This window comes from Rhynchophorus ferrugineus, unplaced genomic scaffold (assembly GCF_030347505.1).
Source record: "Rhynchophorus ferrugineus isolate W39M unplaced genomic scaffold, kcgeb_rfMv2 rfM3, whole genome shotgun sequence".
Lineage (NCBI taxonomy): Eukaryota > Metazoa > Arthropoda > Insecta > Coleoptera > Curculionidae > Rhynchophorus > Rhynchophorus ferrugineus.
In genome coordinates this window covers 14181437-14204075 of record NW_027472582.1, presented here as the reverse complement: position 1 = coordinate 14204075, position 22639 = coordinate 14181437, and the positions used below count along the sequence as shown (strand labels likewise).

General features: G+C 30.4%; 3 protein-coding genes and 1 non-coding gene across 5 annotated transcripts in view; all 4 read left to right on the top strand.

The window, feature by feature from the left end:
- LOC143194314 (ras-like protein family member 10B) overlaps nucleotides 1-14872 on the top strand; it is a 157248-nt gene extending 142376 nt beyond the window's left edge. Inside the window, exons 3-4 of the mRNA XM_076401012.1 lie at nucleotides 12463-12629; nucleotides 14319-14872. Coding sequence (XP_076257127.1) covers nucleotides 12463-12629; nucleotides 14319-14739 — 588 coding nt within the window. The 3' untranslated portion in view covers nucleotides 14740-14872. The remainder of the gene's footprint in view (nucleotides 1-12462; nucleotides 12630-14318) is intronic.
- Nucleotides 14873-16612: 1740 nt separating this feature from the next.
- On the top strand, nucleotides 16613-20554 carry LOC143194310 (bleomycin hydrolase). Its single transcript, XM_076401008.1, has 9 exons — nucleotides 16613-16766; nucleotides 16939-17096; nucleotides 17153-17398; nucleotides 17453-17590; nucleotides 17794-17914; nucleotides 17972-18099; nucleotides 18839-19065; nucleotides 19664-19784; nucleotides 19841-20554. Exons 1-9 carry the CDS (start codon nucleotides 16751-16753, stop codon nucleotides 20054-20056), a joined length of 1371 nt encoding a protein of 456 aa, XP_076257123.1. The 5' UTR covers nucleotides 16613-16750; the 3' UTR covers nucleotides 20057-20554.
- TRNAI-AAU (transfer RNA isoleucine (anticodon AAU)) lies at nucleotides 19163-19236 on the top strand. The gene has a single exon. It is a non-coding gene; the product is annotated as a tRNA-Ile (tRNA).
- A 494-nt stretch (nucleotides 20555-21048) lies between the features above and the next one.
- Nucleotides 21049-22109, top strand: RpLP2 (Ribosomal protein LP2). Of its 2 annotated transcripts, none has more exons than XM_076401009.1 (4): nucleotides 21049-21185; nucleotides 21365-21536; nucleotides 21726-21818; nucleotides 21997-22109. In XM_076401009.1, the coding sequence occupies exons 2-4, from the start codon at nucleotides 21365-21367 to the stop codon at nucleotides 22065-22067; spliced, it is 336 nt and encodes a 111-aa protein (XP_076257124.1). In that variant the 5' UTR covers nucleotides 21049-21185; the 3' UTR covers nucleotides 22068-22109. The 2 variants fall into 2 exon arrangements, with proteins under 2 accessions (XP_076257124.1, XP_076257125.1); XM_076401010.1 differs by having other exon boundaries at nucleotides 21123-21248.
- Nucleotides 22110-22639: the final 530 nt, after the last annotated feature.

Here is a 22639-nt window from a genome sequence, read left to right as displayed (position 1 = left end):
TATGACGTCGCAATGTTGCCCAGAGGTCGCGCAACGCGTATTTATTTAGTATAGGGGCAAATTAAAAAATTAAATTTTAATAAAATATTTTATTTAATTACTAGTTAACATTTGTTTAAACTATTTTGCACATACATAAAAGAAATCTAATATGACAACTGATAATTTATTTTATAATTCTACATTATCATTGCCTTAAATATTATAAAATAGGGAACAATAAATTAAAAAATAATTTATCCAAAATATACTTAAATTAAATTAATCAAATTTAAAATTCAATATTTAAATTTACTGAATATAGTAATTGGATGTTACAAATTTTGATTCTTTTTCTTTTTTTATGTGTTTTTATAGGTGCTTAATGGGACCCTATTCATATGATATGTAGCCATGCAAAATTTTTCATTTTTTTCCCTTTGCAATCCTATTTAGTTTTTTCGTCCACCAAAACAAGCAACAGCTAATTAGTACTTTTCTTATTATGTGTCCCTCATCTAGTGACATCAAATAGTGACATTTGCTGGTACAACATATTATCCAGAATTTTCTTCAGTTTGCTTTGGCACATACTTTTGGCAAAATCATATAAGTTAAAATAAATTCCTGGTATCGTGAGACAACATTCGTCATACTGACTAACATACTTCCTCTGCTCTGTTTTTTGTCTATTTTTCTATTAACTTCTTTAAAAATAGAAACTACTTGTTTGTATAAATGCCGGATTTATGGAGTTAACATAAGTTGTCAAGTGACATTAGCTGCAGATAGTATCCGACCTCTAGATTCTGAAATAAGAATAATAAAAAATAACAAAATAATATAACGATATTACACACACTTACTTGTTCTTTTTGGTGTTGTATGGTCTGCCTCTTGTCTGCGTAAAGTTGAAAGTATGAGTTGAACATATTCCTCTATTTCAATATAACCTATATATCACATAATATAATCTCAAGTATTGAAGAATCTCAATTTCGAAAAAAATTGTACTTACTTTTAACACTATATAAGTTGCAACTAGGGACAGCATCTATGTTACGCAGTGGGATAACATATTTGGGTCTATAGTATTCTGATCCGAATAATATATGTCAGCAATGTTATTTTTGTCTTTAGTACTTTGATTTAACTCATTTAACTGATACCATTCATATCACTTTCACTTTTACTTATACTTATACTTACACTTATACTTATATTTACACTTATACTTATACTTATACTTATACTTATACTTATACTTATACTTATACTTATACTTATACTTATACTTATACTTATACTTATACTTATACTTATACTTATACTTATACTTATACTTATACTTATACTTATACTTATACTTATACTTATACTTATACTTATACTTATACTTATACTTATACTTATACTTATACTTATACTTATACTTATACTTATACTTATACTTATACTTATACTTATACTTATACTTATACTAAATGAAATAATGCTACAATCATATATTAAAAGAAGTACAGTTGTGGTTTTTATCATATTAAAACCTATAGCTGAAAATCAAATGTTCAACGATCTTTCCTCTGCCGCCTAAACCGACGTTATTCGAAACTTTTTCCGGTACAGATTTACGACTACATCCTAAACGCTAACGCGCCATTCCTAAAATCCAATTTAAACTTTTTCTAGTGTACTCCGGAAAATATATCACGTACCCATTTTTGGTGTCGTGTCCTTTCATCGTGTTAATGATGAAGTTTCGAAACGAAAATAGCCAGTTAAGCCGCGAGTCTTCGTAGACGCTAGATAAATTACAATTAGTGCCTCCATTACCGACTATATGCTTGCCAACTATTCCAATTTAAACGGTATATGCAGCTAATATTTTTTAGTATCCTAGACTAACCACTAATGTATTTCTCATAATTTTAAATTAGTTCACGTACATTCGATAAGTTGTAGATCTGACGGTTGCGGGTTTAAATCCTGCTGGAGCATGGTCGTAAATTTATGTTTCTGATTGTCTGTAATTGTAATTGTCATTAAGCCAAGAATGTAAAATCCCAGCCACGACAGCACCCAGGTCGAGTAACACTGGATGTCTTCTGGGATAATCTCCAAGTTGGTCACTCGCCAGTCGGCAGGCTTAATGGACAGAACTATCCCAGAATATAGCTCTATTAATTCCCTCCAGTTTCAGTATATCTCTAGTAAACATCAGATAGAGAATAGGTACTAGAATGTTACCTTGAAATAACACTCCTGTTTGTATTTTATTTTAATTCAGAATATTCATTTAGTTTTATTTTCAAGAATATGTTCGAAATATCAGATATTAACTACTAAGAACCTGTTTTGGTTTTTTTTCTCTGGTCCATGATCCATTGTTGCTTCCTACAGAAAAGCCTGGGAACAGTTGATTCATCAATGGCTAAGCTGTCTGTTGTTTACATCAACATGTAGTTTCAAGTATGCCATGAAAAAAGTTCACATCTGACAAAATGTCATATAATTTAATGATTAATACAACTAATTAATATAACGCATGTAGGCATATGTGAAAAAAAAATTTACGTTGTATTTGCCTGATCCAATAGCGAATTTTTTTTTAAATTAAACCAATAGATATTCAATATATTTTTTGTCAATTACTAATTTTGTTACTTTTACTAATTAGATTTATTAGTACTAATTAGAAAATGATAATTGTACCGTAATTATTAAAACTTTTTGTTTTTAATTTATTATTACCTTTATCTGATTATAAAATATCATTTGTACTCTCTTTATCTTCTTTTACAAATATACAAATGAATCAATTTGATTGAAAATATATCTTACTCAATCTTTTATTATCACGTCATTTAATGACTTTGGACCTTTCAACGTAGTGCCAAAGGTAGACCTTTACCCCCAACGCTAATGATTTGTAGTGCGTCTTTATGGACTAACTTTCATTAATATTTTTTCATTCAAAGCTCTAAAGGAGCTGAAATAGCAATCCTATAAAGGATATTGTATATAATATTATACAACTGGGCTTTCTTTGGTGCATATTTACCCGAAAAAAAGCCTAGAGTTTACATTGTTCCTTGGTCTCTGATGTTTTGTGATGTATCCAAATTTCGAAACGGATCAAACTCGTCAGGCATGCGCAGTAAAGCACACGCTTAGAAAAGTATTTATTTTTATCCAGCTTTTCCTTGCTTTCGGTGATGACATTTTTGTGTAAAAATAAGGCTTAATGAGAACACAAATCACTTTTTTAATTTTTATAAAAATTTCGGAAGTTGTCCGCTGCCAATGGTTAAAACAACAGAAAGTAAACGGCGCAGGTTGCTGAATATCTTACGGTCTATTAATAGATAACAGTTGAGGGCAGAAATAGTGCCCAGAAAAGCCACCAACTTATCAAACTACCCTCATTTTGTCCTTCAAAATCAATACATTCAATGCAGCGTCCTCTACTTGATGATAATGATTTATTTTAGGCTTTCAAAATACTTTAATCGCTTGTTCCATCAAACCAAACCTCTTTACCTGGAATATGCTTTTAAGATCTACAGCCAGTAGTCACAGAGAGTTAAATCAATTCGTCCAATTTCACCATATTTTTCATCCATTTGTCATATGGACATTGTTTTGAAAATTGCAATCAAACTCGGTAACCAAACCATTATAATTTTTAAACTAAATTCAGGTTTCTATTAAATGTTGGCACCTGTCGTCTGAATATTAAACATCGAACTACTCAACTATTTAGTAAAATTAATAATGAGATATATAATATAAGGCTTAATAGGTAATAGAATCATAAACAAAGGCTATTCGTCGACCATAGTTAACAGGCATTCCCATGCGATGGTTCCATTGAAATTGTTATTTGTCTGAACGAGTCGACAAATTGCGGCTTTATCAGACCGGAAATGCGGCGTTCTATTTTGTTGATTTTCGTTCAGAGTTTGGCTGTTAGTGTGTTGAAAAGTACGTATGTGACCTACTTTCCACCGAAAAAGTTGACATTTGTTTTTTTGTAGCATGTGGCAACAAATCAAACGATTTTAAAACCAATTAAATACCAGAAATTAAGGAATTTACTTCCTTAACAGTATTTTTCTCAGGTGGCAGATCCATTTGAAGCGGGAAAATGAATGAATGTTATTAATCTACAGTTTATTCAACAGATTTAGCTCCCCCCGACTTCCGGTTCTTCTCACGACCAAAAAAAATACGTTCATGGAGAGTTTTATCAAACGAAAAGTTAACAGCAGCTGAATATTCTTCAGATAATACCGTTTCGTTTCAGCAAACTGATTGAGCAACCTAGTTAATCAAAGAAAAATATAGGCTAAGTAATGCCAAGCATTTTGTCATGTTAATGCAAAATAAATTAACATAATTATAAATAAAATATCGCACAGACTGCTGCTTAGACTGGCCCGTTTACTTTTAATAGCGGAGCTTTCTCTCTTTTGAAATGTTATTTTTGCAGTGGATGCTAATACCAGATTAAAATCACATCAATAGACAACCGTAACGAGCAGCTTACACTTAGCTAATGCCTGTAATATGTTAAATTAAAAGCAACGTTACGCAACTCGAACGAAGATAAAGCTAAATGACATCAACACAAATATTACAAGGTACCGTACAAAAACTACATATCGATTAATTTCCTTTATAGGATTACTATATCAGCTCTTTTAGAACTTCATTTGATTGAAAAAAAATTAATGAAAGTTAAGACTGACACAAAGACCGACTAAAAATCAATAGCGTTAGGGTTAAAGGTCTACCTTTGGCACTGTGTTGAAAGGTCGAAAGTCATTAAATGACGTGACAATAAGAGATTGTGTAACATATATTTTCAATCAAATTGATTCATTTGTATATTTGCAAAAGAAGACAAAAATAGCACAAATGATAATTTATAATAAGACAAAGGTAAAAATAAATTAAAAAGATTTAAACAAAATTATAAAAATTACAATTATCGTATTCTAATTAATACTAAAAGTTACAAAATTAGTAACTGACAAAAAAAATTAGTACCAAACTTAACGCCATGTGAATACTAATTGTTCTTATCGACAAACTAACATCGATGCGGCATCGCCATATTCATAGAAAAAAATAATAAACGATGGATACAATGGAAAATATATTGATCCATATATTTTGTTCATGTTTTTTGAATAAGTACCTTTTAAAGCAAGAGAAATACCAGAATACGTGCAGAACTTTTTCCAAGATTATTGGCTTGGATGAATTGCCCTAAAACAGTGTTGTAATACTTTTCTGCTTATCTATACATGCCGCACACTGAACTCCTAAACTATTACATATTAGCCAGAATGTTTAAAATCAAACAAAGAGGAGGATATTATATATCGATATTTTTCTCGGTGGTTAACACGCCTTTTTTGAATAATTTGACAGGCAGACCAATTTTATAGATTACTTGTACGAGCACATAAAGAAAAAAAGAAAAGAACTGGAATTGAAATATAGGAAAATGTACTGGTTAATTGGAAGAAAATCACAATTATCAGTACATAATAAATTGCTATTATATAAGCAAATACTGAAACCTATATGGACATACGGAGTTCAATTATGGGGATGTTCTGCAAAGAGTAGCATAAATAAAATACAAATTTTTCAGAACAAAGTCCTGAGAGGTATTGTGACATGAGGAAAGACTCCATTCTCATACGAATATGGAAATATTGCAACTTTTGGATACCACCAGAACAGGCCACAGACTCGAAAGAATCAAACCATCTGATCTTGTGTAGTGTTGTGACATGTATAAACATTATTTCACCAATGAAAAATAGAGTCTGATACATAGAAATTGATTTTAAAACGAATTTACAAAATGCGATTGGCAATACATTCGACATCATGATGATGTGAGTTCACTTTTATTTTGCTTATACTATATTCTATATGTATATATACATATATATATATATATATATATATATATATATATATATATATATATATATATATATATATATATATATATATATATATATATATATATTCTTTCCTGTTCAATAATTAGTTATTGAGCGGGGAACATTGTGCCATTAAATTGTTTGACCCAGTTGCCCGATTCGCCGGAACATTATTTAGATATTAAAGCAGTTTTACGCTGAGTCATTTCAAGTTAAATCGAATTATCTAGTAAGCGGAAAGTCGTAGCGAGAGGCACGTGATGCATTATATCCACTGGTGTCGGAAAAAGTTTGGAGGAACCTTTGAACTTTGATTTAAATTATCTGGTCGTAAATATGGAGGAATATTTATATATTTTTTTATTATTTAATTATTACATTGTTACTAGTCGTTCTAACCTACAATGTATCTTTATGATAACTATTAATCAATCCTCCCAATTATTAGGTATATAATACCTAATTATTAGGTTTATAATTAGGAGGACCGATCGGTCCTATCTCAGTCTCTGATGTCACTGCTGTATTTTTTATTAAATGCAGCTCCCTACACAACACTACACAAGATCAAGATCAGATGGTTTGATTCTTTAGAGTATGTGTATGGTCTGGTGGTATCCAAATATTGCAATACTTCAATATTCTCATTAGAATGGAGTCTTTCCTCATGCAATTCTTTTGATGTCTTGACTGGCTGTGGATACCTAAAGGTCTCGATGTAGGTAGTCAGTCCTGTAGTATTTGGGTAGGCCCACAATACTTCTCAGGACTTTGTTCTCGAAAATTTGCATTTTGTTTATATCACTCCTTGCATAACATCGCCATAATCCAACTCCGTATGTCCATATCGGTTTCAGTATTTGTTTATATAATAACAATTTATTATGTACTGATAATTGTGATTTTCTTCCAATTAACCAATACATTTTCCTATATTTCAATTCCAGTTCTTTTCTTCTTTATATGTTCCTTCTAGTGAAGTTTTGCATCAAGATTCACTCCCCGATATTTAACATTGTTGCTATATGGAATGATAATATTATTTAATGTTATTGGTGCTTGTACGGTCTGATTGTAGGTGAACTCCATATGCACAGATTTACTTTCGTTAATTTTTATTTTCCAAGCTTATGTCCAATTATTTATATTGTCACTTGCCTGTTTTTCGTGTGGTTTCTTCACTATTTTCTCCAACAGCTATAATCGCAGTATCATTAGCAAATATAGCTATCGTAATATTCTCAATTTCTGGTATATCACAAGTGTAGAGTAGATAAAGCCTTGACCCCAATACACTTTCTTGTGGTACACCTTTAGCTTCTTTTATTGTAAACTAAGCTTCTTCTTGTTTAACTCTAAACATACTGGCTGTAATGTACGATTTTAGTAGTTCGGTGTATTGTTTTGGTAACATGTTCTGTGGTTAATGAACAAGGCATTCATGCCAAACCTTATCGAAGGCTTGAACTACATCTAAGAATATAGCTGAGCATACTTGTTTACCTTCGTAGGCTATTTCAATAACATCTGTTATTCTGTGGACCTGGTCAATTGTGGATGCGTGCTTATAAACCCAAACTTTCGTGTTGGTATTAAGTTTTTTCTCTCTATGAGGAAATATATGAAAGCAGCTGATGGTTATTTGTTTCATTTATTTTCATTCATTGAATTAGCTTCTAGTCCGCCCTGCTTTTGTAGGTTTCCAATTAAAACTACCATCGAGTTGAATATTAAGGTATTTCGCTAATTCCGCTTAGTCATCTCTCAGGTGATAATTAGGTTCGCAGCAACGAAAAATTAACATGGACAAATGTCGAGCTATTGAGTTGTAGTTTCTACCCTTTAGTCCATCTTGTTGGCTGCCAGTTTATTCTAAGTAGTACTTATTTCTGGAGAATCCTAATCGGTGTTTTAGTTTATTTGTTCTTGTACTGTTAATATTTTTATTGTAAATATGCAGTAATGGATAAATCATCAATTTCGGGTGACAAGTTGGACCGAGTTATGTGAGGCTGCCTCTGGGCTTACCAATACACTAAACCGAAACCGCCTCACAGTTGACCCCTGTAGATCGCTACTGCTACTTCATTAAATTTGGGGATATGGCACCCGCAGATCGGGCAGCCGTTATTGAACACGAGGACCCGGCGACTCTATTGATTCGCGAACTTGAGTTAACACACGACTAGATACTGTCGTATGGGGACCAAAGTTATGACTGCAGCGACAGATTAGGTCGTTTCAGCCTGTAAAAGGGAGAGGTTAGCGGTGACGCGGCGCTAAGCTCCCAACATGTCGACCAGCTCGCGAACAAGCGTGTTTTCAGAAGAACTTGAGCTGAGTTATTGTTTGTGGAATGATTGAGATATGAAGGGCTTGATTTCTGGAGTGTCAGTTTCCCTATGAATTTGATTATTTCTGACAAACCATGGAGCGTTTAAAATTCTCCTGAGGGGCTTATTTTGGAAATATTGAAGCCATTTCATCTGGTTGGGTATTAATTGCATTCCTTGCTTTTATTGAATGAATTGAGAAAGAAGTTTCTATGCTGTTTTTGCATATCGAAGAGATTCGTTGAGGAAACAATGAAGGGATTTTTTAGTGCTATGCAAGATATATTATTGAGTAATTTTAAAGATAAATAGGTGCTTGCGTTATTACATATTGATAAATCAATTATACTTGTTAATTAATTTAATAAAGAGTAAACTTAGTTAAATTTGAATTTGAGTTTCAAGTAAAATTTTAGGTTAATTTATAAATACCGGAATATATATTATTCAAGTATACACATAATCTAGAAGAACTATAACTTTGGTTTATTATTTTAGACTTTATATCTTTCTTTATATTTTTCTTTTCAAAATAATTTTAAAATGAAAGATGTTTATGAAAGGTTTTACATTTTTTTATATCATTAGGAATTAAAAATGTACCAAAACATTCTCAACAGACATATTAGGTTAACTTGTGAAGTCAATATAATGTATTCTATTTATATTTTATTCTTCAAATATACGCATAATTCTCAGCAATTGGCAACGTTGCAAATTCAAATCTTTATGCGCAAGTCGGGATTATCCAGAACTAGACTCTTATATTTTTCTATAGTCCTAGGTACAGACATATATCTGTTGCTATAATGACTGTGTCATCGACAAATGTCATCAAAACATTATCTAAAACCTAACAAAACCAACAAACTTGTACGTCTCTGAACAAAAATTACCAAGATGTTAATCACCACACCCGGTATCTTATCTGTAATCCGGCCGATATGCTCGCTCGTCGTAAAGCTAACTATAGAGTTGCATCTTCATCGACTGATTGCCGTTAAGCCTCGAGCATTAAAAGGCTCACCTCGTTTGGTTTTAGGACTGCAGCTACGCTCAATTTGGCAAAAGGAAAATGAGATTTCTGGAAAAGAATTGACCGAATAAATGCGTCGTTCGCGACGAAGATCACGTCTAACGGCTGTCGATCCGGACGCTTTAAACATACCAATCTTTTTTTTGTGTGGACGGGAAAGCTTGCAATTGACTATTTTTCTGATATCAAGGGATGGTCGGAAATCGTGAAGATATGGCAACACTTTTTACTTTTAAATGAAATTCGATGAATAACAATATTGAGTGTTATACGATAAGTACCTGATTTGGATCAAGGTAGCGCTGCGTAATAGGTAGGTAGCGTTAATATAACATGTCACTCGACATGCTAGACTATTACACATTAGCCAGAATGTTTAAAATTAAACAAGAAAAAGAAGATTCTACAGTAAAAAAGCTAAATCAAGTGTACTTTACATATAAAATATACAACAAATGGTAAATATCACCATAGTTATATTGGCTGATGATAGTGCGATAATCTCTGTTAAACTTTGAAAATAACAAGTTACCCAAAGTAAATTGGGGCATATTGTATTTACTTATACCACCCTGCATATACAAAAATAGCAATGAATCCCATATATCAACTAATATTCTAAAATCTATTGATAACTAAACTAAACTAAAAAACTAAAAAAGAAATCTCTGTTTTAGTTGGCTTTATTCATCAACGTAATCTCCATCAAGAATTGCGCAATCATTCCAGCGCCGCTCTAACATTTCAATACCACTTTTGTAGAACGATTGATCTTTCGCTTCAAAATAGGCCTGCAAACTGAAGCAAAAACTCGGCTTGATGCCGAGTTTCCGGACACTGCCCCAGGAAAATCAACCATCAAGGATTGGTATGCTAAGTTTAGACGTGGTGAAATGATTATTGAAGACGGTGAACTCAGTGGACGCCCAATAGAGGTTGTTATCGACAAAAACATTAAGAAAAACTACAAAATAATTTTAAATAAAAATTTAAATTGAATTAAATAGCAGACACTCTAAAGATATCAACTAAACGTGTACATCATATCATTCACGAATATTTGGGTATTTGAAAGCTTTGTGCAAGGTGGATGCCGCGCGAGCTCACTTTTGACCAAAACCAATGATGAGTTGATGATTTGGAGCAGTGTTTGAAGATGATCAAGGGTAATAAACCCGAGTTTTTGCGTCGATATGTGACAATGGATGATACATGACTCCATCATTTCACTCCAAAGTCCAATCGATCGAGTCATCAGAGGAGACTGCGCACAATGAATCCGCTCCAGAGCGTGGGAAAACGCAACAGTCGGCTGGCAAGGTTATGGCGTCTGTATTTTGGGATGTGCATGGAATAATTTTCATTAACTACCTTGAAAAAGGAAGGACCATCAACAGCGACTATTACATAGCGTTATTGGACGGTTTGAAGGACGAAATCGCCGAAAAACGGCCGCATTTGAAGAAAAAGAAAGTGTTGCTTGACCAAGACAATGTACCGTGTCACAAGTCAGTGAAAACGATGACAAAAATGGTGAAATCCATGAATTGAGCTTCGAATTGCTTCCTCATAGCATGCTTAGCAACTATTTCCTGTTCTCAGATCTCAAAAGAATGCACGCTGGGAAGAAATTTTCGTCGAATGAGGCCTATATTGGAGCAAAGGACAAATCGTACTACAAAAATGGTATCGAAAAGTTGGGGAGTGGCTATAATTAGTGTATCACCCTTGAAGGGAATTATGTTGAATAAGAAAAACTAATTTTGTCAAAAAAATGTGTTTTACTATAGTAAGCCAGGGACTTTTCAATTGACCTGTTACATCATCATTGCTACTATAGAGACTAAGTAAGAACCGATAGATTCTCCTAGATATAAACATAGTTTTAAGTTATTGTAAAAACATAAAACCATAACAACTAATAGCAATGTATTAATTAGTTATTCCGAAGTACTTCGCTGTATTGGTAGGTTACATCCTTACACCAAAGGTTAACTTTTTTGAATAAAAGTCGGTCAATTCGACTTACGTAATTTGAAAGAAGAGACTAACAATTTATATTTAAACGTTATAGACATGGATTACATTTTCATCGTCCTAACATTTTGTTCCGAGATATAATTTTTGTAATCCTTTTGAAAGAAATGGATTAACATCTCAAATATTAATTATTTATCTAAAATATTAGACAATTTACGTAATTAAGTCGAAACTATATTATATCGTCGTTATTATACCATAACCAAAACCAAATAAGTTTGACGAAAAGTAATATATATTACAAAGAACAAAGTTTTTTGAATAAATCATTCTATCAAATAAAAACAATCATGACTCAAAGCAACAAATGTCAAGAAGGTAAATGTCATTAACTTGTGAAAATCGCTAAATTATCGTTACATCCATAGAGTAATAGAGGGAAAACTCATCGGGATCTCCGGAGAAAAGTTTGATACGTCCAATATCTAGATGACCACAGTCAAATAATTGGATTGGTCAGTTTAAATCTCTATTATAGGTATCTTCTATAAGGAAAACATTTTGCCGTTAAGAAATTTGATTGGTAAATTTGATAAATTTGACACGCAGATAAAGCATGTGACAGCACTGACATCACGTTTCATTAACCAATGAAATTGAAATATAAAAACAATTTCATTCTGAAAAAAATTTATTAAATAAATTTCATAAAAATATAAAATGTAAATATAATGTAAAAGCATATAAATATAATATAAAAATAAATAATATTCATAAAATATAGTATAAAAATAAATAATACATTTCATTACTATCTGAGCATTCGAGTACACAACATTTTCTATGTACGTACTACCCACTAATATACTATACTGTTAACTCTAATACACTAAACCATATAAAAAACTAAAGGCGCGTTTCCCTACGTAAGGCTCACTGAAAATAGCTCCTAAGATAAGAACAACCGCTTTATAGAAACGGAATGAACTCACTATAGCGATGAAACCAAATAATAAGTTCAAAATAGTGACATCTAGATATTCGGCGTTGCGAAACATTTCTCCAAAATTATCTATAAAGTTAAATCTCTATCTTCTCTGCGGTTATATTTCGTTTTGTTATAGCAAAAACTGGAATATATTCACTAATATGTTTATTGTATTTACAGCAATTTGTCCTGAACCACTTTCAAGAAGATTACATCGCAACAGACAGAAAGTATACTTATTACCCAACGGTGGTTACAAATGAGAGATGGTACAAAGTTAAAATTTCGGATCTACCAGTTATACCTTACTTTCCAGTTAACTCATTTTATGAATGGGCTAACTACAGGTGAGATAATAACCCCTATTTGTTTAATTGGTTGTCTATATTTCTAAATTAAATTTTGATTTCTAAAAATAAAGTTGTTCGAAATAACTGAAAAACATTAACACATTCTGGTAGCTTAATGTAAAACCATTATTTACTGATAAATCCAATATCCGTTAATGAATATGCAATATTCAATAAATCAAAACCAAGCCAACAACTTAACAAACCAAATATTTTATTTAGAATTTGAACGTAACTGTCTGGATTATAACAGACAATCCGGGATTACAGCAGATTGTTCGGCAATTTATCTAAGATTATCGAACGAAATCCAGATCGAAACGTAAAGCGCTTTTAAATATTTTATTAATTAATGACAAATGTTTTTCACATTAAAATACATAATATTTTATCACTGTTCCTCAACATTATTTAATTTATATTTTAAAAAATTAAAAATTACAAACTTCCCAAATTAAAATATTTAACAGTTGTCACTTTGAAAGAAGAGCTCATAAAATAAAGTCACATAGAAGACAATCTCCCCAAATACAAAGTTGTAACCAAATTTTGCACTTATTAATCACCAGAGGGCGGATCAATATTTATAGCCGGAAAATTTAAATTTTTAACATTGAATGAAACATTTTGAAAGCACAAAAAAGGTACTATCTATTTATATATTTTTTTATTAATTCAGTAACATAATTTTAAATGGGAATTTACCTAAATTTTTGTTGTTAAATATATATATGAATCATATTGCCTTTATTTAATGCTAATGAAAAATTTTCAATATCTACAACATTTAAAATGAAAAAATATGTAAAATTGTTCTTTTAAATCCTATTGATTTTTCTCATTCAGTTGCCATAATTCAGTTCAAAGTTCAAAATCAGTTGCCATAATATGTCGATATATTTTTTTAAATATCCATATTTTTTGCCGATATTTTTTTACCGATCTATCGATATTTTTGAGTGGATATTTTTCGATAATTTTTACAAAGTAAATAAAAAATATTTCTAAAACATTGTAAAAAACCTTTTAATTATTTTAAATAAATCTTTTAAATTGGTACTTAATTTTAAATCATTATTTTATTTTTCTTAAAATTTCCGATATAATTTTGTAAAATTACCGTATTTTTCTCGCCGGCCAAAACCTCTAATTTAAGGATTATGGCTAGGACCGTAAAAATATCGATATTTTGACCGATATTATACTTAGTTTTAAGGTTTTATTAAAAATATCAATATATTTTGCAAAGAATATCCATTTTTTTTCTCCGATATATCCATAGTTTTTTTATAACTGTCGAAAACGGTATATCGATATTTTTTATAATATCGATATTTGTCACGGTGGCCAACACCCCTAGTTAGGAGTACTAGATTAGGTCACAAAATATTGAGATTTCCTCTGTATTTTGTGGATTAGGTTTTCGGTAAATTACTTCATCTATATGTCAATGTCAATCTATATATCTATATGTTATGCCAACTAATATATATCATTAATTAAGTTCTGTATTGAGTAATGAAACATTTAACAATTTACCTTTATTAGTTTTTACTAAATTGTACAAAACGTCAAATGTTGACATTTTGAAGGTTGTAACATTAGGCAACCAAATATACAGCAAATTTAATAAAACCAACAAAAAATTGTTTTTATATAATCTAATACTTTATTTCTATGTTACAGGTATTATGGATTACGTAGTGCCACTGCCTACATCTTAGTGTTCGACCTCAGCAATATAGATACTTTCCAATACATTAAAACGATAAGGGAACAAATCTGCGAGAGCAGAAACATGCAAAACGTACCAGTTTTAGTGGTAGGCAATAAAGAGGACCTGATCGTCTCGGACGACGCGCCGAACGTCAGCTCGAAACCGGCGATCCTCAGCGCGAGCGAGGAGAAACGCAGAGACATCGTCAACTTGGTTAAGAAGCACTGGAAATGCGGCTACATCGAGTGCAGCGCCAAGTACAATTGGCGTGTGATGCACGTCTTCAAGGAACTGATGAACATGATCGAGAACATCTCAAGTCGAGACCAAAGTCCCATGCTGGATAACATCCAGGAGGCTTTGGATCGAAACAAATGCGTTGTTATTTAGGGGTTGCATAGTTTTAAAGTAAAATGTAGGGATTTTATAAAGGGCGCGTGGCAGAAATGGAAAAGGAAGGCTTTTAGAAAGAATACTTTTTTTGACAGTAGCTGTTAGATGGATATGATATTTTGATATACACTTTGAGATCATCATTTCATATTCGATTCGGACTTAAATCTATTACTGAAGTACAAGTACTTTTAAGTGGTGATTTTTATATTCAAGTTTCAATGAAAATGACCTATTTGATGATCCTACCCCACAGAGGTAGTTCTTGAATTTAGAATACACGTAGAAATCTTAGGAAACCAAGGCATACAATATTACCGTTGCGATGTTTTGATAAAAACAATGATTCATACGGAAAAAAACGAAGTTAGTGATACGACAAAAATGACAATTCATATGCGTTTACAGATACGTTTCTTTCATAGTTTTTTAATCAATATATTTATTAGTTATATATAGGGTCATCAATTTTTTAAATAAAAATAAAGTATTACATTCGTAAATAGTAAATGGGAGAAAAGAAGTATTTTTAAGATGTATACTTCTACACTCTTGAACATTGTACATTTACATTTTGTAATTTTCATTACATTTTTTTAATTAAATTTATAGGTATATATATATATATATACATACATACATACATATATATATATATATATATATATATATATATATATATACATACGTATATATATATATATATATATATATATATATATATATATATATATATATATATCAAAAGTATTCATTATATATAATTTAAAATGTTTGAGTATTTATTTATTGTTTTGAAAGCTAAAAACAGTGTGGTAAATAGTTTATTTTAATTTTAACTATGCATATATTATTCATTTACAGTATTATGTATCAATAAATAATTTAATAAATAGCCATGTGAACACCATTATTCACATCACAGTATTAATTGGATATAAAATATTCTTTCATACTTTTTTTAGGCATAGCACATATTTATAAAAAAAGGATATATTATTGTAAAGCATAGCTGGCTATCTTAGGTATATTTGCAAATGATATTATTGTTATTGTGCAAATATACAATTTATCATATCATTATTGACACCTTAAAACTATATGAATCATTGTACCAATAAACACAACCTTATCATGGTTTGTTATCTTTGTGTTTTAATCATACAAGTTTTTATATCGTATCTATAAAATAATACAATATAATTTATTTATTTAGCAATTATACTTAATTTATATTATCTTCGTCTGTTGCGTCTAAAAAGATTATAGGAAAATACTAATAAAGCACAAACTGTACAATACTATTACTTTTATGGCATATATGTTTTCAAATAAATAATATTTATATGTATACTGACAATCTATTACTTGCGCAATACGACTTTTTAAAATTTTAAAAACGTTGAGATAATAATTAAGACTTGTACACAAATTACGTAATCATTTCGGTTGTGACAGTTAGCTCTAACAAATATGCCAAATTTTGAATGGTTGTAGCTTTCTAGTGTTTAAATAAAGACATGAAAACTGTTACAGATTTTATTTACAATGACCTATAACCTAGAATATTCCAAATCAAACAAAAGTATTATTGCTGGTGTATATCAAATAGAAATACCGTTATTTTTGTTGCAAAAATATGGGACTAATGGCCACAGATTCGAAAATCATAAAGTCAAGAAAATTTTTAAAATAATTTTAATTATAAATTAAAATAGTATATAAATAGTATATTTATTAACTAACTTAACAAAATAACAATTTTAATTTGATATTCATTTAATTTTCCTACTTATATAAATGTGTTCATTAATCCACATACAATGTTGCTCAAAACTACTTTCCGTAATATTGATTCTGTCAAAAATAATCTACGACATACCTGTTTATTTTGATTTTTTTAAAGGAAAGCTACCCCACCTTGTCAAGTGAAATTGTGCATTTCATTCTGTGTCGAGGAGTACAGGAGATCGAAGGTATTTGCAGCGATTAAATTCAAAATTTCAAAATGAGTCCAAATTCAGGTAAGGTGTTCTATACAATAATCATATTTATCTTTTATGTCATTTGTAAATGTTACCTAATTCATGATAAATAATTTTTCAAAATCTACTATCAATCTGTCAATTTCATTTTTAAAAACTAATATAATGAGTGTTCCAAGAAATATTATTAATTTTAATCGTATTTTTAAAGCTGCCCTAACTACAGAACATTTTGAAAAGTTTAAGCAAACTTTCCTCTCTGAAGAAAAAAATTTGCTTGCTCAGAATGTTTGTTCCAAGGTAGACCCATTTGAAGTTGCATTATCAAGAAAACGAATTGAGGAGACTCAGCATATATTTAACACAAAGGTAAGCTCATTCATTTTTGTGTTTGACATCTTATCTGTGTAATTTTATATCTTTAGATTGATGCTGAAGGCAAACCTGTAACCAATCAAAAGAGCTCAGGTCGTTGCTGGTTATTTGCTGCTTTAAATGTAATTCGTTTACCAGTAATCAAACATTTTAATTTGGAAGATTTTGAATTTTCCCAAGGATACCTTTTCTTTTGGGATAAAATTGAAAGGTGTAACTATTTCTTAAATAATGTTGTGGAAACTGCCAAAAGAAATGAACCAGTTGATGGCAGATTAGTTTCATTTTTACTTTATGTAAGTAGAGTAAAATGTTGGTTTGGGATATTGTTATAAGGGTATACTTTTCAGGACCCAACTTGTGATGGAGGTCAATGGGACATGATTGTCAATTTGATAAATAAACATGGTTTAATGCCAAAGAAAAATTTCCCTGAATCATATAGTTGTGAAGCCAGTGCAAGAATGAATCAGGTCTTGAAAAGCAAGGTATATTTTATATATAAGTTATATTAATATTCATATAGCATAGTATTCTTGCAACTTAATACAAAAAACTGATAATAAATCAGGCACCTGATAAAAGAACACTTCATATCTAATTACAGAACAATTGAAATTTATTATAAAGTAGAACATGTAAACAAAAATGTATATAGTGTGTATGTATCTAATAACAATATATGTTTTAGTTACGTGAATATGCAAAGGCTATCAGAGATCTTATTCAGAAAGGAGCTAGTGATGCAGATGTACAAAGCTTAGTACAAGAACAAATGACAAATATTTATAGAATTGTTGCCATATGTTTAGGTACATAAATCAAGATTTTAAAAAACATAAATGTAGGATAATATTATTTTTTTCTAGGTATTCCTAATGACACTTTCACATGGAACTATTATGATAAGAGTAAGGTCTTTCATAGTGTTGGACCAATCACTCCAAAGGAATTTTATGAAACGCACATTAAACCATTGTTCAATGTAGATGATAAGGTAAGACATAACAATACTATAAGTGTTCATAATTAATATAGCTTGCATAAGAATTATTTCCTATTGTTTTTGCTGTGTATATGAATTATTTAATTTAATATTTTTATACAGTTGAAGTATCTATAACAATATGCCTTTTAAAATCTAGACTGTTATGTAAATATTTGATCAATCTTATATTATTTAAATTTATATAAATGAAAATAACAATTTTAAAAGTTTGCCACTGTTCAGTGATGTAGCTTGTGATTGAGATTAAATGAACAACTTGATACTGACTTAACAACTCGCAAAGAATTAATTTGTTTGAGATAGATTAGTCTGTACAGTTTTTTTTAACAGCTAGTTTTGACCTTTCTTATTTCAACTATATCATCGTATTGCCATCAAAATATGCTTTCCTTCATCGAACAATCTATATTGTCGTTTTCTTTTTTTTCTAACTGCTCAATAAATTTATTCCTCTTTATTCCCTGCTATTTTTTGTTTTTTTTTTACTAGATCTACTAGTACTTGTTTCCATAATTTAGTTAATTCTTTTAGCACTCGAGAACACCAAAGGACTCTAAGAAAATATTTTCTCACTTTTTATTTTTACTTTTTAACTTTTTATTTTTTCCTTTCTTCACTCTTGGTCCTAGTTTTTGTTCTTCTGTTATTAATTATTTTAGTACATATTTTCTTTTAGCAATTAGGACGACGACATCTGGCGATTAATCTTATTATATTTAAATTTTAGGTTTGTCTTGTAACAGATCCAAGAACATCCAATGAATATGGAAAAGCTTACACTGTGGATTGCCTTGGTAATGTTGTAGGTGGTAGGCGTTGTATTTACAATAACCAGCCAGTCGAACTACTTTTGGAATTAACAGCCAAAAGTATCAAGGAAGGTGAGGCAGTATGGTTTGGTTGCGAAGTGAGTAAGAGATTTGCTGGCAAATTAGGAATACAGGACTTGAAAATGTAAGTTTACAATTTTTTTTATTTCTCTATATTATGTAAAAACAATAATTCTAAACACGCAATTTTAAACTAGGTATCTTTTGTTTTGGAAGTATACGGCCCATTAGCTCAGTTGGTTAGAGCGTCGTGCTAATAACGCGAAGATCGCGGGTTCGATCCCCCCATGGGCCAAAATTTCTTTTTACATTTACTAGTTAATCCCGACCTCTGATATTCATTAGGTTATTAAAAAATATCTAGCAAAGAAACATATACAATAAAATTATTTCCAAAATAACAGGACTTTAACTTAGGTTTATTTTTTCAAAAACAGATAATATAATTACTTTGTGATTTGTCAGATATAATTTGATTTTTAAACCAACTGAATCCTGTTAATCCCTTCTCTTCAAATTATTTTTATCGAAACCTGGCGAAATGCTTAGAATATTCGGTTCAATTTCATTTCAATTCATGGCCTTCTTTTCGATTTTCGCGGATGCAGATATGTTGATATGCAAAAAGTTAATAATAAACTTGAAATTTTGATAGTTCAATTAAAATAAAATGTATTCAATTTTAATATTTTGCTAATGTATAATTTTTTTTCATATAATAGACACGACTTCCCACTGGTGTTTGGAGTAGATATTCAGAGTACTATGACCAAAGCCGACCGTCTTCTATATGGAGAGAGCGCAATGACTCATGCCATGGTCTTTACCGCTGTTCACACTGATGTAATTAACAACGATTAATACTTAATTAATTTGTAATATGCAATTAATATTTTCAGGATAAAAGTGAAGTACAGAAGCTTCGAGTTGAGAATTCCTGGGGTGATGACAGAGGAGAAAAAGGCTATTTGTTAATGACTTCAGAGTGGTTTAAGGAATTCACCTTTGAAGTTGTCATTGACAAGAAATTTGTGTCAGATGATGTTTTGGAGGTGTTTAAGCAAGAACCAATAGTTCTGCCAGCTTGGGATCCTATGGGTACCTTAGCGTGCTAATTTGTCTGTTTGCTCAAAAAATTACTTTTATTTTACAATGTGAACACGTCAGTATTTAGACGCAATATATGTATCGACATATGATACATATATACATATATGTATATACGTTTATATGTATGTATATATGTATATTCAATTTTTAAAATGTTTTATGCACAAAATTATCAATTTATTTTAAATATTATAATTCTTGTTATTAATTGTAGCTTGTTATCCGTAGTAAAACCAAATGTGCTGCCACTTTATTTTATAGTTACCATTTGATGAAAACTGGGTATAATTTATTACTTGTAAAATGTAATATTGTGCACCTGCTTGCCTTAGTAAGTACCTAAGCCTGTTTAATGTTTTAAACAGACTACGATTTAAGTGGTGGTATATTTACCTGAATATTTTATAACCATGATTATTTGATACACCCAAATTTATAATTATATTCAATTTAAATGATTAATATAGTTCTATTATCTAAAAATATATTATTTTATACTGCAACTAAATCGTTTTATTCCTAAAAAACTAGAGGATCTTAATATAGGTTACTCATTTACATCAAGACTCTTTAAGTATACTCGTTGGAGCGTCAAGACGACTCTTGCTGGGGTATGGTGGTAAATTTGTTTGTAATTCTAAAAATGGCTCGGTAACCAAGTTGGCTAAGGCCGGATAGTTAATCAGTCGATAAGCTTAATGCCAAAGATTGTGGTTTGAATACCACTATGGGTTCGACTCCTGCTGGGGCATGGTGGTAAATTTGTCTGTAATTCTAAAAATGGCTCAGTAACCAAGTTGGCTAAGGCCGGATAGTTAATCAGTCGATAAGCTTAATGCCAAAGACTGTAGTTTGAATACCACATTAAGCAGTAAGCCTAGTCCAGATTAACTCTAGTTAGTAAAAAGGAGAAAATATCTCTTTATATAAAAAAAAAATATTTTTAGAAAATCGAAAAATCTTTTTTCTTCGAATTATACTAGTGCCAGTTTATGAAGAAAAGAAGAATCTAAGTTATCAAAACTTTCTTCCATACGAGTGGACATCTTGTCATCACACTTTGCCTCTTTCTCCTTTTGTAACTTGTGTTTATCGTAAGTGGACGCGTTTCGTGTCTTTAGACTTAAAAAAAAAGTGAGTACATAAATAGTTCTTGCAAAATATTTATAGTAAACTGTATTATTGTATTCAACGAATGTGTGTATATATTACTTTTCAATTTTATATTTAAGATTTTTAAAATATTTGCAGATTTGTATCTTTTTTAAGGTTATGTCTGTAAATAACATACTAAAATTACTTTATTATTTTAGATGCGTTACGTTGCTGCTTACCTGTTGGCTGTTCTGGGTGGAAAAGCCTCCCCCAACTCCGGAGATATTGAGAAAATCCTTGGCTCAGTTGGTATTGAAGCTGATGCGGAAAAACTCAAAAGGGTAATTTCAGAACTTAACGGAAAGTCTATTGACGAATTGATCGCACAAGGTAAGTCAAAGTGATGTTTAAAAACAAATATATTAAACAAAACATACTAAATATTAAATGATGAATTCAACTTAACACCATCTTTCGACTGCAAAATCATTGATGATATTTCCTTTTCTGAACACACTAATTAACAATTAATTTTTTGTATAGAATGACTATACTTCTATAACTATTTTTTTTTTGTAGGTCGTGAAAAACTTAGCTCAATGCCTGCTGGTGGTGGTGCTGCTCCTGCTGCCGCCGCTGGTGGTGCTGCACCAGCTGCTGAAGAAAAGAAAGGTAAATAGTACTATAGTATATAACCTTAATTTATTATTTATATATATTCTATGATGATTAACATTTAATCACCATCTTTCGACTGAAAAATTGATGATAGCTTCATATCTGATGCTTTTAATAATTTATTTTATGTAATTGTAGGTTATGATATATTAAATATTTTTTTTACTTGCAGAAGCCAAGAAAGAAGAACCTAAAGAAGAATCAGAGTCTGATGAAGACATGGGCTTTACTTTGTTCGATTAAATTTTTTAAGTACAACTGTTTTTAATAAAACTTAAGTAAAAATATATGAATTTTATTTCCTATTTATAGTAAGTGTTAACAAAGTCATAGGATCAAAGCTTCCTAAATAATGAGAAGTATTTCAGTAATTAAAATATCAAAATATAATGTCTTAAAAGTGAAACAGTGTATCTGATCTTTTCCTGGACAGGAATGGATATGATTTTATATGTATCATCAATGGTTCAAAAATATTTTACTCATTTTAAAAAATGTACATGTTTGATGTTCTACCTTGTTTCATTACTTTTAACTTAATTAAAGGCTGAAATATCAAATAATGTTATTAAAAGATGTTAATTATCTTAAATTGATAGTATGTTTTATACAGATTTTTTCCATTATATTAACCAAAAACAAATCAGAAATATATCTAACTTTTTTGTGCCAAAAAAATACCTTATTTGGGTTGCGAGAAAATTAAATACAAGGCTACTTGTTGGGTATAAAAACTCAATGTTTCTAGAAGACAAATTAGAAGCGTGTTAGCTGCGTGCGTTTGAACAAAATATACTTTCTTTTTAAGAGTACTA